The sequence below is a fragment of the Trachypithecus francoisi genome, unplaced genomic scaffold, assembly GCF_009764315.1.
Source record: "Trachypithecus francoisi isolate TF-2019V2 unplaced genomic scaffold, Tfra_2.0 Lachesis_group7, whole genome shotgun sequence".
Lineage (NCBI taxonomy): Eukaryota > Metazoa > Chordata > Mammalia > Primates > Cercopithecidae > Trachypithecus > Trachypithecus francoisi.
Window position 1 is genome coordinate 14,072,253 of NW_022681472.1, and position 16,507 is coordinate 14,088,759.

At 37.3% G+C, this 16,507-nt stretch overlaps 1 protein-coding gene and 1 non-coding gene across 3 annotated transcripts in view; both read right to left on the minus strand.

Moving 5' to 3' along the window:
* Positions 1 to 63: 63 nt before the first annotated feature.
* The window catches only part of TOX (thymocyte selection associated high mobility group box), a 313,830-nt gene continuing 297,386 nt past the window's right edge, over positions 64 to 16,507 (minus strand). Inside the window, exons 7-9 of one of the 2 annotated variants that reach the window (XM_033203282.1) lie at positions 9,350 to 9,736; positions 2,099 to 2,250; positions 64 to 1,764 (exon numbers count right to left, since the gene is read on the minus strand). In XM_033203282.1, the coding sequence (XP_033059173.1) occupies positions 1,728 to 1,764; positions 2,099 to 2,250; positions 9,350 to 9,736 (576 nt within the window). In that variant the 3' untranslated portion in view covers positions 64 to 1,727. The remainder of the gene's footprint in view (positions 1,765 to 2,098; positions 2,251 to 9,349; positions 9,737 to 16,507) is intronic. The other variant, XM_033203283.1, reaches the window with a different exon arrangement.
* On the minus strand, positions 8,425 to 8,565 carry LOC117079737. The gene has a single exon (XR_004435580.1). It is a non-coding gene; the product is annotated as a U4 spliceosomal RNA (small nuclear RNA).

The window sequence follows — 16,507 nt, forward strand, 5'->3', positions numbered from 1 at the left end:
ATTTCCAACCAGATTTTCTTGATATGATCCCCTAAAAAGGAGTAATCTGCTAGCTTTTTTTTTCAATGTGAAAGCTATGCAAGCCCTCAGGCAGATTCTCAAGCACTTTTGGTTCCCTAGCAAATCTCTGGTACCTTAAGTATTCTCTTGGAAGACCCAGGAATTCTGGAAAGAGTAGTAGCTTGTAGAGGCACAAAAGACAGCAAGCATCTCATTTCTATCAACAGCTTTCAAATTTGGATGGCTTTCCCTTTTCTTTTGCTGTCTGGTTACTCACCTTTCATTTTTAGATGCTTCCCTTTCACTTCTTCCAGCCCCTAGTTCAATTCTTAAATGCTTTCTGGATTTTGTGAAAAGCATGCAGCTTGAGGAAGTTTGGTTTGACTTTTACTTTTTTGCGGGGAGAGGTGGGGTGGTTCAGAATTGACTAGAACCAGCTGAGAACCAAGAAGTAACCCTTTTAAGATAGAGGACCTGTCTGTTTGTTTAGTCTTGGAGCTTGTGTGACTTGGAGGGCAATTCCGTTATACTGTATGAGGAAATAAAGTTCTTAAATATAATAGTTTTTTGTTTGCATCAACCAAAGAAATGCAGAAATAAGGACTGGTTACTTTAATTTGCTGCTAAATGAAAAGCAGGTTTGGCTTTATTCATGTTACTGTAAAAACTAAATAATAAAGTATTCACACCAAGCGTGAATTTTTTTTTTTTTTTGCCAGCAAAAGTTAAAACATCAAAGAAATCTCTTTCAAATACTAACAAATTTACTTACAAACACCTATATTTATTATTTCATAAATAGGCGCAACAGGTTCCATAAAAAAAGATTAAATACAGACACAGTATGAAGAAACAATAAGACAGAGCCATATGTAAAGGTTATAATTTAGCTGTTTCCAATCTGTTTCTGCATCTAATAAAATACCAGGTAAGCATTTGGCAGTTTTATACATAAAAGGACTTAAATGACATTTACTAACCATTACACAAAAAGTGATACAAAAAAGCAATTTTTCTGCAGTACAAAATAAATGTGTTTGCGCTTCCCTTAATACTAGTTTCTTTTTGTCTGATCAATGAGACAAAGCCAATTTGTTTTTAAATTAAAATCACTTGGGAATACTTTTTATTTTCAAATATTTTGAAAATATAGAACTATTAGTCAGTTGTTTTAAAAATGAAGTAAAAATATGAATGTTTGCCAATTTAACCCCTATTGTGAAATCAATAAACTGGAATGAGCCAGTTTCAATTACAATTTAGCTACAAAAACATTCACATTTTATACTCTAGGAGAGTGTAACATAGATGCTATTTACAAACTTGCTATGACTGCTACATCAAGCCATTTAAAAAGTCTTTAGTAGTTTCATATAAACACCCATTATGAAAACCAATGGAAAATCCAGGACTTTTATCCGAGACATCTACAGTTGCTAAGGCAGTTACTAGAGCGCAGCACTTCACAGCAAAAAACCAACATAAAATCTGAATGGTCCAAATTTCCTTCAGGGAAGAAGAAAAACAATGTCCATAAAGGATTAAAAAAATAATAAAGAAGCATGACTATTTCTTCCAGAGTGGGTGACCCACAAGCTCAAATGGTCCTAAGTGCTTAGCAACTTGTATTTTCTAATAAAATGGAGAACTGCCTTGACTGTACAAAGCAATCCATGGTGAAAACACTTCCCTGAATTCCTCAGTGGAAAGAAGAGGTGTTCAGACTCTCAAGTAAGGTACAGTGCTTTGTCCCTCTGCATGCCCCTGTATGAAGAGAAAAAAGATAATTCCTTGTTACAAGGCGTTCTGAGCTACAGGTGACAATGGGGGCATGGATGGCTTTGAATTATTTGCTCCAGCTTGAGTTGTTCACTGGGAAAGTGCAATTAGCTAACCTACATCTGAAGTGAGAAATGAGCTAAAGGCATTCATTCTTGGACGAGCTAGAAGACTGCTTAGCAATTTCTGGTGTCTTCTGCCTTCACGAACGTGAAACTATCCCGGATCATGTTTTTGGAAGCAACAAAACGATCAACTAGGGATAATATGCATGCTATGAGTGCCGTCCACCACCAGGTGGCGATGACCAGCCGCTTACCCACTACTGCAGTAGTCGTTATTCCAGTCCACCGGCTGTGGGGGAGGATTTCTGCACCCCGAACGCACATACTCCATTGCTTGGGTGACAACTTGTGCAGCTGTAGATGTAGGATTGATAATAGTTTGATAGTCGGGTTGAAGAGTAAATCCCTGAAAGGGAAAGCAAGTCCGTAAATAAGGATCAAAATGCATTTTAAGAAGAAAAGCACCTAAATATTTATTCATTCTTTGCAGACACACTAGGCCTCTTGCTTCTGTCTCTGCAAGGGCAAGCCTGTCGGAAGAGCCCAGAAAATTTAAAACAAAGGTAGAAAAGAAATGCCCACAAGTCCATTCTTTTTACCTTTCCTTCATTTAATCATGTGTCAGAAAACCTTTAATTATACCCTTGAGCAGATAAATTGAATTGAGAAACAATTTCAAATATAGAGGAGCCAACTCAATCAAAACAAAGGGAGAAGAGGGCCTGAACCCCTCAAAGTTTATGTTTTCTGTCAAACGTAAGGATACATTAATAGTTAATCCCCAGAATATGCAACAGAATCTTTTTTTGAAGGATTCAGGCAGCAGGTGGCTGAGTGTTTTATTAGACTACACCTATTCACATATTGTTCTCAAACCCCTTTTTCTTCATTCAATCACAAAGGGACCATCTGCTTCTTCTTTATTTGTATTTCTCCCTCAGCTAAAAAATTTCAACCAAAGCTTTTTAACAGTTGTTGGACTAATATAGAGAAAAGAGATTCAAAACAACTTGCCATTGGAAAACACAGGGAGGGAAAAGTGTACGACAGAGCAAATATTTTTTAATTGAAAAGTCTATTAACTGGCAAACAATAATCAGACTTCAGGAAGATTCTACTAATACACTGGCATGGTGAAGTGTTGACTTTTAATCCTAGCGAAGCTATTAAAAATTCAAGGACAGAATCTCTGAAGTATATAGCTATATCTGGTAAACAAAAAGCATTCTACACTAAGATTTATTTTTAGATTCTCTGGTGAATTCAAGAGCAGCATAAGCAAGCTTTGCTGGAAATGACCAAAAAGGCAACTTAATTAATCTTATGGTTGTCTCTGAAGCAGATTCCATCTATGGTTTTAACCACTAAGAAATCAAGAGATTAAAAAACAAACCATTCTCTACTTACTTGGAGAAAGCTTTTGAAGGCATAATATTGTTGAATTTTCACTTTTAAAGAACTCAGCAGGATGATTGGAGGATTGATTTTTAACTAGGGATACCTCCTTAGACTTTTATTCATGTTTGGGTGTCCCTCGTGTAAAGACTCGAAGGCACCTATTACCAAATATTCTAATTTCTCATTTTTCAGTTTTAGATATTACGTTTATTTCCCATTCAAATGATAAAGACTTCCAGCCAACATCACCACTGATTCCCACACAAACTGTGGACAAAGACAAAACTCTGAATGATTGGAGACAAATCACTGAAAAATGGAGAATTCAACCAGACTGGTTACTTGATCTCACACAGACTAAAAGAAATTCACAGCTTGCTTAAGGAAAATAAGTTTGTCTATGTAGATGTGACCTGTTCCTCAAGCTGTAAATATCTTCCAAAATATTTCCCTAGTGTCTAGTTCGATGCTGGGCGAAGGGCAGGAGAAAACTCTTGAGAGGAGTCTTGTCTTGGCTTCCTTTATTCAGCCTCATCACAAGGCTGCTGTAAGCATCTTGAGATCAGAGAGTGTTTCAAATACTTACTGGGTATTCTCAGGGCCTTGCCCATAATAGTGGCTCAATAAATCATGTTTTTTGTAAGTAAAGTTTATTGCAGACTGTTTGATGCTACTGTTGGAAAGGTTCAGGGTATATAAATGTTTAAATGTCAGGGATTTCCTATCTTTTTGTTGTTGTTAGAGACCAGGTTTTGCTCTGTCACCCAGAATGGAGTGTAGTGGCATGATCACAGCTCACTGCAGCCTCAAACTCCTAGGCTTACCCAACCCTTATGCCTTGGCCTCCCAGGTAGCTAGAACTACAGGTGTGTGCCACTATGCCTGGCTAATTTAAATTTATATATATATATATGTATATGTGTGTGTATATATATATATAATTTTTTTTTTTTTGTACAGATGGAGACTTGCAATGTTGCCCAGGCTGGTCCTGAACTCTGAGGCTCAAGCAATCCTCTTACCTTGGTCTCCCAAAGTGCTGGGATTATGGGCATGAGCCATTGCAGCCAGCTACTATATTTTTGGTGTAAAGTTCTCCATATTGGATTTCTGTTTTGTCTTGTTTTTGAGACAGGCTCTTGCTCTGTCACCCAGGCTGGAGTGCAATGGCACCATCTTGGCTCACTGCAGTCTCCACCTTCTGGGCTCAAGTGATCCATCCACCTTAACCTCCCAAGTAGCTGGGACTACAGGTGCTGCCACTATGACTTGCTAAATTTTTTTTGGTGTGCATGTATGTGTTGTAGAGACAGAGTTTCGCCAGATTTCCCAGGTTCATTTCCAATTTCTGGGTTAAAGCGATCCTCCCACTGTGACCTCCCAAAGTGCTGGGATTGCAGGAGTGAGCCACCATGCTCGATCTCCATATTTAATTTTTACACAGTTGACAAAATGTAACCTAAAAGGACAAAAGTCTCAAAAAAGAAGTAGTCGAGAATATATGGACTTAGTTGATGGTGTGAAAACATATGAAAAAGCAAAACATAAGCACAAATAAACAAATCCATCAACCACGCAAGAACGCCCACCCCCTTTCGCTGCCTTTCCCCACCCAAAGGCAACAGAAACTGCCATTTTTTCCCCATGAATGAAAATAGTTCCCCAGGTTGTGGGAAAACATTACTAGTTTAAGATTAAATGAGTGACTTCAGTTTACAAAACCAAAATTATGTGTTAGCTACAAAGTTCAAAGATTTAAACTTCAGCTAACTTCAATGTCTGTTTAAAGAAGATCACTAATATCAAGGACCAAGAAAAATACAAGCAAAACCTGAAGTAATATTATTTCACATTATTTTACTTTCTTTCAATTTAGAAAATGACACATTCTTCTGAACACTATAAAAAGAGATGCTGAGGTCAAATGTAGCACTCAGTAAATATTGATTATTGGTGTAAATATGAAACAACATGATAATATACATTTTTTTGAAAAAATGTTTGCTTAGTAGTTTAATTAAACAAGATTGAATATTTTGCATTTTAATACTCAGGAGAAAAATCGCCAACTGTTTTTTAGCATGCCTGGAATTTTAAATTTCATTTTCTGGTGCCAGATTGAAATAAAAATAGGAAACATGATAAAGATTAATTTGATGTCAGAAGGGACATTTGCTCTTTAATTAGATTTCTGCAGCTCTCGCAGTTTTGTTGTGCCACCAGAGCAAGTCCGAAAAAGCCTGCAGCACAACCAAACAGTGATCCTCATATCCACACTTTACTGGGAACTAATTTCATTTCCTGCCTGTCTGGAGAGGTATTTTCAACAGGCATCAATGTTTTTGTCTTCACAACTGATTTATTCATCAATCTCAATGTGATTTTTTTTAAACCTTTAAATTACACCCAAATCCTAAAGCAGCTGTTTATTACACAAGGAAATTGAAAATCTGTCTGTGTGATATCATACAAAGATTTTTTCTTAAGGTTATAAAGGAAGTTGACAGATATTAATGATTTTTTTCTCTTGACCTCATTCGACAATCTCATGAGCAGAAAAAAAGGAAGAAAATTGGACAAAAAAAAGCAGGTCCATGGTTTCAGTGTATAAAACATTATTCTAGAAAAAAAATGAAACTATTATTCCTGGTGGACTACACAATCATTTTTGTAGGATACATTCATTTTCAAAAGGATAATAAAATAGCTAAAGTAATATTGGAATATGAGACAATATTTTAAAAATACAGTTGCTGTTAACTTTCTTCTCTCTCTCTCTCTTTGTCTCTCTCTGTCTGGTGTTTGGATATGTCCACATGGCTCCCACATGAGGAAGCAAACATCTTCAAGATAAAGGTGTTTTGAATGATGAATCAGGTCAGATTTTATCCACAACTCAGGTCTGCATCTACAGGCTGAAGACTAACTGATGACTCGGATGTGGGCCCCGACAGACTTGGCAGTGGCAATAAATGAAGTGACAGCGTGGAGGGGAGGTGGACTCCCTTTTTTGATGCTGATTTTGGGATTATCAGTTCTCTGGGGATACCAGTCCCCATCACCTGCAGGATCCCACTCCAATTCCCTGCCCTTGACTCTGACCTTGCCCCTACCTCTCTCTTTATTTCCCTGCTTCCCACTGGCCTCCTTCCCATCTCCTAGACAGGCCATGCTCCTCCCCAGATTGGCTCTCCCAGCCTAGAGTCCCCTTTCCTGGCTGCTGCTGTCTGTGGGAACGTCCTCCACACCCTTCCCACTTTCCAATATTTAAAGCATGCTTCCTCTTCTCATCCTTCAGGTCACTGTGCCAGCCCTTGAGAAGGGCCTTCCTTGTCCATCCCAGCTAAAGGCTCCATCCTTCCTCCATGCACCCTGAAAGTCTGGAAGTCTGTCTTCCAGTTTTATTTTTTTTCAGAAGACCTTTGTTATTTGTTTATCATATCACCACTGCCATCCCTCCCCTGCCAACTCCACGGGGCAGGGGTCTCATGACTTGTTCTCACTCATCACTCAATTTCCAGAGCCTAGACAGTGTCTAGCATATGTTAGGGGTTCAATTAAAATTTTTCAAATCAATTACATTTTTAAAAACTTCCAAGGAATTGAAATTGAAATTCTACTAGCTGATCTTTAATTCATTCTAACAGTGAAACACTTTTACTGCTCATTTGTTTGCCTATTTGTTCACTACTCAACAATTATTTTGACTACTTACTATGATCAAGGCATTGTTAAAAGAGTTCTTAGTCAATGTAGTCTTTGCAGTGATTTACTCTCCATTTTGGGTTTATGCCATTTGGGTAAATTGTAATCAGGTCTTCCCATCTCAGCAAGCATACTTTTTGGGATACACTAACAGAACTGACTTAAAAGATGATGAATAACTTGTCCAATGTAATCTGTTCTATTTTTTCTTATACAGTTAAGATTCTATATGGAAAGACAAATCTCTTGGATTTTTATATGTGGCCTTATGTAAATCTGAAATATTTGAAAACTATTCAGGATCACAGCCATATCATCCAAGGTGTTTGTGTTAGCATAAATAGAAAAAGTAATCATCTCTGAGTGATAAATCAGAAAAAGGATCTCCTCTGCACACAGCTCCAGTCCTCAGCATGGTGAGGAAACTGAATTTTTGTTTTTTTTCCTCCGGAAAGAAACAGCCCCCAACTATAGTGCTGTAAGCAAAACATGGGTTCTTAGCCGGGCAGCGCCCTCAAACAGATGTCAATCACCCAACCAAAGGTGGTGTCCTCCAAACCATTAATTCTTATACAAACACTACTGGTTTATTAAGATGCATGGATACCCAAGAATGTTCCTTTAATTGAAGCTGATGTCTGATGGGAAGAGTGGGAATTTGCCCCTAAGAATATAACTCGGTCATACACCTCTTAAGACAAGGCAGGGTGGTGGGAAGTGGCTTTCTAGGTACTCTTCTTCCCCAGTGAATCAACAACTGGTGTGTTGGATGCAGATAAGAAAGCTGTCATAGCTTTAGCAGTATCTTTGGCTTAGGGACCAAGAAAGACTTCAGTAAGAAGATGAATCCCTTTGTTCTCCATAACCATTTTGATTTGAGAAGTAACCAGAATTTAAAGATCCTTTGAATTCTTAGGAGATACAGGTTTTCTCGTATGAAAGAGTTAAGAGTCTGCAATAATCATTGTGAATGAGATGCAGCAAGCCTAGCATTTTAGAATTCAGCCTCTGAGTTTTGAACAGACCTGGGTTTGAACTCCAGCTCTAACCTTATGAGCATATGACTTAACTCTGCTAAGCCTCAGTGTCTTCCTCTAAATGAAGATAATGCTAGTACCCGCACTGTAAGTTTTCTGAGAATTAAAGAAGAGAGGGTGTATTAAAAGCATTGGGTTTGTCACTGTGAGCTCTCAAAAGTCCTGTCAATAATAATAATGGTAATAATAATAATGAATTGGGGACTATGTATATTTGATTTCTTTTTCTGCCTCTCCTTCTGCCCCATCTCCCCAGTCCAACTAAAGATTTGAATTCCACAGAGAGGTAGACTTCAATTCTATAGGAAAGCTGTGTTTGCCTTATATCCTTATAGCTTGGAGAACAATAGAGTTCTCCAATTGGAGTATATAAGTGATACCTGCATTTAATGTGATTTGTAGTTTTTACTTTTATTTATTTTTTTAAAAATTATATTCAGTCTCCATAGAGACTATAAAAGATTGCCAGTGTCAACTATACTGCGAGTTGTCATGGCAGGGTACTGGGAGAAGTTTTCAATTGGCAGTAATCACATCTCAGATAAACTTCATTGGCTGCGATACTACCACTGTGCAAAGCTGCTTTTATTTTTTAAAATAAAATTTAAAAAATAGTTTTAGGATTTCAGGATGCCTTCTGTTCAGTTTAGTTTATATTGTTTGAGCCTAATTTTCAAATTTTAAAATAATACCAAAATCCAAAAAGAATATTTGGTTTCAAAGAAAAGTTAAGCTAAAATTGCACACAAATGGTTTCAATAATCAGGGAGTGGGTAGGGAGACTTCCAAACAGCCTGTGCTTTTCAATTTATGCAGAAGCCAGATATCCATTTTTAAATAAAACTCTGGTTAAAATGTTCAGTTCTTAGGACTTTCAGGGTTCCACCAGATTTGGTGTTGGATCTGATTTCATTTTTCAGCATTTATTGGACTCAAGAGGCATACCAGTCAAGACTTTCTCATCTCCAAACAATATTTTTTAAAAAGTTGTAGAATTCTCTATTCCAGAGAGATTCGGCAGCACTTGGTATCTTAAAATAACAAATGTACTTTATTCAAGAAACAGAAAACAAGAAGAATGATTAGAAACATGAAGCAAAATGGATATCATGGGAAAGAAACCAGTGATTATGAAAAGAAGCGACTGTCAATTGTGATGGCATAATGCCACACGAACTCACCACTTTTAATTACATTTTGCAGAAAGCAGATATTTGTTGAATATCTTTAGTGCTCTCTTGATTTACATAGAAGGATAGAAAACACATATCCCCCATCCTGTCCTGGATAAACAGCCTTCCCACCCCCCGCCACCACACTTCAGAATAGGGGTGCACACTCTAAGCCCAGAGCCATTGCACTTACTTGCTGCATGGTGGGTGAGTGTAAGGCGGACTGGACCTGCATGGGGAGCTGGTTCCCAAGGGGCTGCTGCATGGTGAGCGGCTGGTGCTGCTGCATGTTGAGATGCTGGTGAAGAGGCGGGCTGATCTGGAGGGGAGGAGGAGGGGACACAGCCATGTTCGCTATAGAGACAGTCACTGGCATTTGGTTATTCGGCTTGGGGGCTATGTTCCTGGGGAGACTAGGATGCATGGCGGTTAGGTGAGGATTCATTCCTGGTTGTTGGTGATAGTGGGAACTTAGGTACAGAGCCGAGTGGGCCTGGCTGGGCCCGTGGAACACCGACGGCTTCGAATTGATCAGCTGAGGAGGTTGAGATGTCTTCACGTCAACAGGTTCACTGTAGCTCTGTTGAGGAAACACATGAGTAGAATTGGGAGGCTGATACATGAGTGTTGATTCTAGGTATGACACTTTGTGAATTTATTAAAGCACTTTCCCTGGAATCCATACCCGTGACTATCCTGGAGTCTCTTATCTAAGAATTCTTCCACCATTATTTGTAATGTGATTTATACAAGACAGCTTCTATCCCTTTTCATGAAATTGAAAACAATCTGCAATGACATTTTGTTCCTTTGCCTAAATGTTTAACTCGGTGACTTTTCTCATCATCCAAACGAGGGTAACAAGATGGGTTTGTGGAGGGGGGACGGGGGAAGGCAGATGCCGCGAGTGCCCAAATGGGAAACACACGTGGAGATTACTTTCAAAGCAATTCAGTTCTGGAGTTCTTCTATAGATTATAGGTTTGGTTTTTAATTTTTCCTTTTTTATATTCTCAAAGAGACTTGGCCTAGATATTTGCACAAAGAAAACAAAGCTGGCTGATGGAAATGGATATGGGAGAACAGAGTTCTAAAATACCTTTCTGAAGTCATATAAAACTACATTAATATACTCTTCAAAGTAACTGCAGAACTTATCCTGAGTTTTAAAATGAAGTTGGTGATGAATTGTCCTCCATAATGAAGTAGATAAAAATAATCTCTCTTAGAAATTTTAGACTCCATCATAAATTAATATAATTTTGCCCTAATTTTTCCACACCTTCATATGGTCATTTCCTAATAATATTTTAATTGATTTAAAAACTGAACAAGAATTAAGCCTGTGGCAATTCCTCATGGGTCTGAACCTACCTCCTACATTTCCTGAGAGGAAGAGACTGATAAAACAACCAAAGATAGAAGGTAGAACCAACTGGAAGGAAAAAAATGATAAAATAGACTGGAGAAAAAAAATCACTTTGTCAAAACAAGGTCTTGAGGACGCATATGTGCTTTTACTCTGCAATCTCGATGTCATGCTTATTCAGCTTTCAAGTCAAAGTGAGTTTCTTGCTACTCTCTGCACTGCAGGGAGCACTGCGCCATGAGGGCTCTCGGGGTTCTTCTGCTCGGTGCACCACCAGGCAACCCACTGACAGGCCCTTAGAGAAACGGGTTCATCACGCATGACGGCATGAAACTCAAGCCGGGTAGCTTCCTTATCACCAGGCAGCTTACAATACGGTTAGCAACACAACTCATTTGTCTTCAATAATGCAGTCAAGTTTCATGAAAACCACTGTGAGAATGATGCTGCGTATGTCTGCTGACTCCCAGGGGGACAGGCTGGGGTGGGTGGACGATTAGCCCCACATTCTGTCATTACAGAAAGGACACATCTGACACCTGTAAAAGTATGCCAACCCATGGAAACCTGGGGTCCTGTGAGACTCTGAATACTCCATGCACAGTATAAAGTAAGGTGTACTCAAATAATTCCAGCCCCTTTGGAGAGTCCTCTCATCCTGACATTTTTCCCTGTGTCACTGTTGATGCAGCTTTCTGAAATAGGAACCAACATTTAGATTCCCTGTCTTCGCTATTAACACGAAAAATGTCAAAAACTGTTCATGAAAAATCTTTAAGGGAGGTTTTAGATCAAAAAAGCTTTATTAAATGTAGCTCCTGAAAGGTGCTTTTAATTAAAAAAAAAAAAAAACAAGTTTTAAGTAGATTTTTTTTGGCTTCCATTGAAAAATTCTTATTGTTGATGTGCAAAATAGTTAACAATTCAAGGAAAAGGTCAAATGGGTTAATCGAAGCTGTGTAAACAGTGACTACTTCCACATCAGAATAACATGTACTGTAACTGATATGCCTAGAAAATTATTCCATATATGCCAGAAAGATTATGTCCTAAGTCTGTGTGTTTAAGTAATCTGGAAAAGTGTTCAGTGTGTTTGAATTCCCTCTTTTTAGCCTACTGCAGAAAGGCTAGTTTCATATTTAGTCACAGACTGTGTTGACTTCATACCAGAAAGAAATCATATTTATAAAAATGGATACATATTGATACATCTTTATTTTTTGCTTTATAGTTGTTGTTTTTAATTTAAAAATAATACAAGTCACTCACATTCTCCTATGATCAAAAGTAGAAAATATGTGTAATTGTAAAAATGTTTTCATTTTTAATTTCTGTATATAACTTATTACTAGATAATGAGGTAACTTTTGGCTAAAGAAATAAAAATATCAAATTCAAAATAAACAATGAATCTAATTCTCCTGAATTCTACTATTTAAATAATAGTATGTGGTCCATCATATAGAAAGATGATAGATAAGCAGACGTAGAGATGGAATAGATGTACAGATTTATAGAAGTCAACAGATAGCAACTTAATTTGAGATACTTTATTACCAACCTTGTAAAGCTCTCTTTTCTCATGGATAATTAAACACAAAACATTTTCTCTGTCTAGCCACTTATTTATCATTTATGTCCTCCATATCGAAGCCGCAAAGACCAGTCCCCTTCAACCTACTTTGAAAGAGTAGTCACTTTTAATCACTAGAAGAACTACTGGCAAACTCAAAGTAAATACAGTTCCAAAGATGATGATTCAGACAACACTTGAAACATAATTTTTAACATGGAGGGAGACTTTGGGGGAAGTTATATATATTTTCCCTTTATTTTCTAATCATTGAATGTGACAACAGAAATAATGTATCCAGCCATGTGCCTAAATGTGGCAAGTGCTCCAATATGAGTTCTCTTCCTGCAGTCTCTTTTCACAAAGATATCTTGATTCCTCCAAAAGGGGATCTTTTTTTTGATGATAGGGACTTGAATTTCTGTAGCCCATGCATCTACCATAGTGCAAAGTACATAAAAACACAATTATGTTTTCTAAGGCGTGAATGACTACTCTTGAGCAATCCTCCAGGCAGCCACCATTGCCCTTGCTGACTTGCCCTCTTGACCAGACACACCGTTCCTCTTCCCATGGAGTGAGGAAGGATCTGAAGACTTGGAAAAGCCACAGAGTATTAGACTGGCCTTCCTCATGCTCTTCTCTGCTCTCGGCAGGAGCCAAACCCTTCCTGAAGTGATGAGAAATTGCAGCTTTCCGCTCTGTCCTTTGGTTAGATACACTGCCCTTTATGCCTCACTGCTCTTGGGGGAATGGCGGCAGCAGGGCAGCTAGTTCAGCCTCAGCCTTACTTGGGGAATTTGTATCTTTATGTAATGGTCCACTCATTTAGATGAGGAAAAACCTGCTTCTGGCTTCACTTTTCATTAATTATTAAGCAGACTACTACAAAAGACAATCTATTAATTACAGAGCTATTTTATTGTTCTGGAAGATAGGTAGAATAAGTTCGTTTTCAGTGGCAAACTGCCATAAATTCATAATGCGATTAAACGAAAATACATAGAAATCATAATGTACTCTTACTGTCATTTTTTTCCAATTTAACAGTGAAAGCAAGGCTACAATTTTGCTAATCAATTATATCGCATATGAAGACTTCTATACCTATCATTCAGAAATTAGAACTATTTTCCCATACATACTAAGTAATTCACATTTGTTTCCACTTTTAAACACAGTAACCACTTTTATTTAGCAATGAGTGTCGTATTGGTCACCTGACAAATGTGTTTCCCAGCATGTAGACAACTGAAAATCAACCTTTGAATCCCACACTTTCACAAGAGAAATGTGTTCTTGCTGTTAGTTTCTGAGTATATTCTCTTTCCTATTTGCTTTTAGACCACAGATTCTGGAAGATATTTTCTACAAGCCATAAAGTGGGGGTAGTGGCCATAGAGACATTTTGAGTATTATCTGTAGAGGGTTCCTTTGACATATGCAAAATGTATAAAGGATGCAACTCTATAAGCCTGAAGATACCTCTTACTAACCAAATTGTTGATTATCCAAGGTAGCTTCTATCCCATTTACTTTGTATAATGAAGATAATACTGCATAGTGTATAATTTCCCCCATTCTGGGATGATACGCGCTATAAAATGAAAGATTGACAAAGCTATTGTTATTTAAAATAGCAAAGTATAAACATAATACATAAAACTCAGTGGAAAGAACAATATAAGAGTTTCTGAACCAAATCAAATTAATAGCCCATCTAATTTGATTCTTGTTTTCAGCACTGACCGATACTTGATGCATTGAAAATTAAACAAAATTTATGCACCTACTCAATTGTGCATTGCTCCTTCTGGAAGAAAAATTCTTTCTGGGCCATGCAGGTGATTAACTTATACCCTGAAGCATGAGATTTTATTATCTTTAAATCACGATCTGGGTTTACAGAGCTGCAAATTTTATGTTAACAGTCATACAATGATCCATCCCATTTGCAAATTCAGACTCAGTATTTGTCTCTATAGCTCACCATGGCATGATATTTGTAAGTTTGCCTCATTCCATAAAAATAAACTATTTTTTTTCAAATCCACTTTCCTTTAATTGAACTAAGCATCGTGCTTCTTTACTATTGACTATGGAAACAGAGAACTTTCTTGTCTTAACTCAATATTGTCTTGTTCTGTATGTTAAAAAAAAAAAAAGGTTTCCATTTGTCCTTTACACATTTCAGTACTTCATGAACTATTCCTTAAGGTAGAAACAAAATCTTTTATTTGATGTTATGACCTTAAAGTCATGAATCTGATTGCCTTTATTTAATAAACCAGAACATAGTTATCCAAATGCCATATCCTTCCAGGTTGGCAATCCTGAGAAGTTGTACACTTATTTCAATAATGCTGCCTTTATTTGGGATATTTGGGAGCTTCCCTACTGGAATTCTCTTCAGAGCCTGTGGGACACTGTTTTACATATCCTCAGACAACTCTTTGTCTTTTGATGGTGAATTTGATTTTTGGAAACAGCTAATAGTCACTTGAAGCCAAGTCTGCGGGTTATATCTGGGTGATGTTTGGGGAAAAGAATGAGGTGTGAAAACAATGTAACAAGATTGATTTTCTAATGTGGCTCATAAACTTTTCCTGACTACATTTCTAAAAGAGGAGTTTCAAAAATTTTTTGAACTCTGGGAGCAATAATAAAATGAGTTTGCAGCCTCCCAAGGTGACTACTTTGAATGCAACACTCATTTTGGGAATATAAATTCTGGTCTATGTGGTAAAATGAAACTAGTTCCATTGCTTTAAAGTTATACATTGTTTTCAGCATAATAATTTAGATCCATGTCTAGGAATTTCTGAGTCTATGGAAAAACTATATTTCCTTCAGCTTTATTTAACAGTCCAACCCCATATGACCTTCAATAGCATGTAAAATTGCTTAAGCCAGGAACTCTGAGCCTTCATAATAGCGTATATCCTTGGACCACTTTGCAGGGTTCATAAAGATCATTTCAATTAAGAAAACTATAGATGAATGCATTTTTGTTTATATCTAGATCATTTCTTATCTTTATAAAGAAATATATCTATGAAGCAAAAATTTTCTTTTTTAAATGTCACTTTTAGAATTTATTTATATCAAAATAGCCTTTGATATAAAGACAAATTGAAAATATCGTCCAGCTAAATTTTCAATGATATGCAAATCTTTCCCTCCTCCTTTGTATACCTACTAATACTAAAAATAAAATTAATAATAATACTCATAGCTTATATTTATTAAGTGCTTCCAATGTTTAGGATGCTGGGTCATGCTGTTTATTTTTTAAATTTTTGAATTTAAAAAATTTTAATTTTATTGTGATAAGAACACTTAACATGAGATCTACCATCTTCACAAATTTTCAAGTGGACAATCCAATATTGCTGACTCTAGGTCCAATGTTGTACAGCAGATCTCCAGCGCTAATTCATCTGGTTTGGGGAATGCTTTCTGCCTGTTGATTATTGACTCCCTATTTCCCCCTCTCCCAGCCCTGGCAACCACTGTGCCACTCTTTGATTTTATGAAATTGACTATTCTAGATAACTCCTATAAGTGGAATCACGCAGTACATGTCTTTCTGTGACTGACTTATTTAATTTAGCATAATGTCCTCAAGTGAACCATGTAATTTATATAGATTTTCTTATTTTATCCTCATGGAAACCCTAAGATGTAGGTCCTATTATCTTCTCTGTTTAACATTTGAGTAAATGGAGACTTGGAACATACAAGGAACTGCATGAAGATATGCAGTTTGGAAGTGGGAAACCTGGGATTCAAATCTAGATCCACCCACCCCAGAGACTACAGACTCCTCACCCTGGGGACTCTCCCAGTACAACAGAGGTGGCACTTTTAGAGGTCCTGGAAAAGGCTGCCTGCGATTCCATATAGAAGCACAGAAGTTGAAGTTGCCTTAGAGGCCTCCAATCCTTATTTATAACATTTGCTTCTGCTTTTAAGTTTCTCTCTATGGAAAGAAGTTGTTTGTTTTAACAATTCAAGAGTTTAGCAGCATCCCCTGTTCAGATTAAATTCATCTAATCTGAAATGGAGCCTATTTTCTTATTCTGTAGTCAGAGAAAATGAAGCATGAATAATCACTAACCTATGTCTAATGCCAGTGTGGACTTAAACACCCTTGAGTCTCTGTTTTCTGGGTTTCATAAGCTTGAATCCTCTCTTTTTCTGCTACTACCTTCTAACTTTTGGTCTTCCAGTCAATTTTATGACCTTTTCCAACTTCCCCCTTTAAATGACAGAGCCTAAAATTGAATAAGGTATTCTGGAGTCTGACCAGTGCTGTGTTTGCAGCATCCTGTGTCTTATACATGTGTCCTGAAATTCTTTTGCTTGTACAGCAGGAGTGACCAGAGCTGGGCAGTTTTGTCACTGGC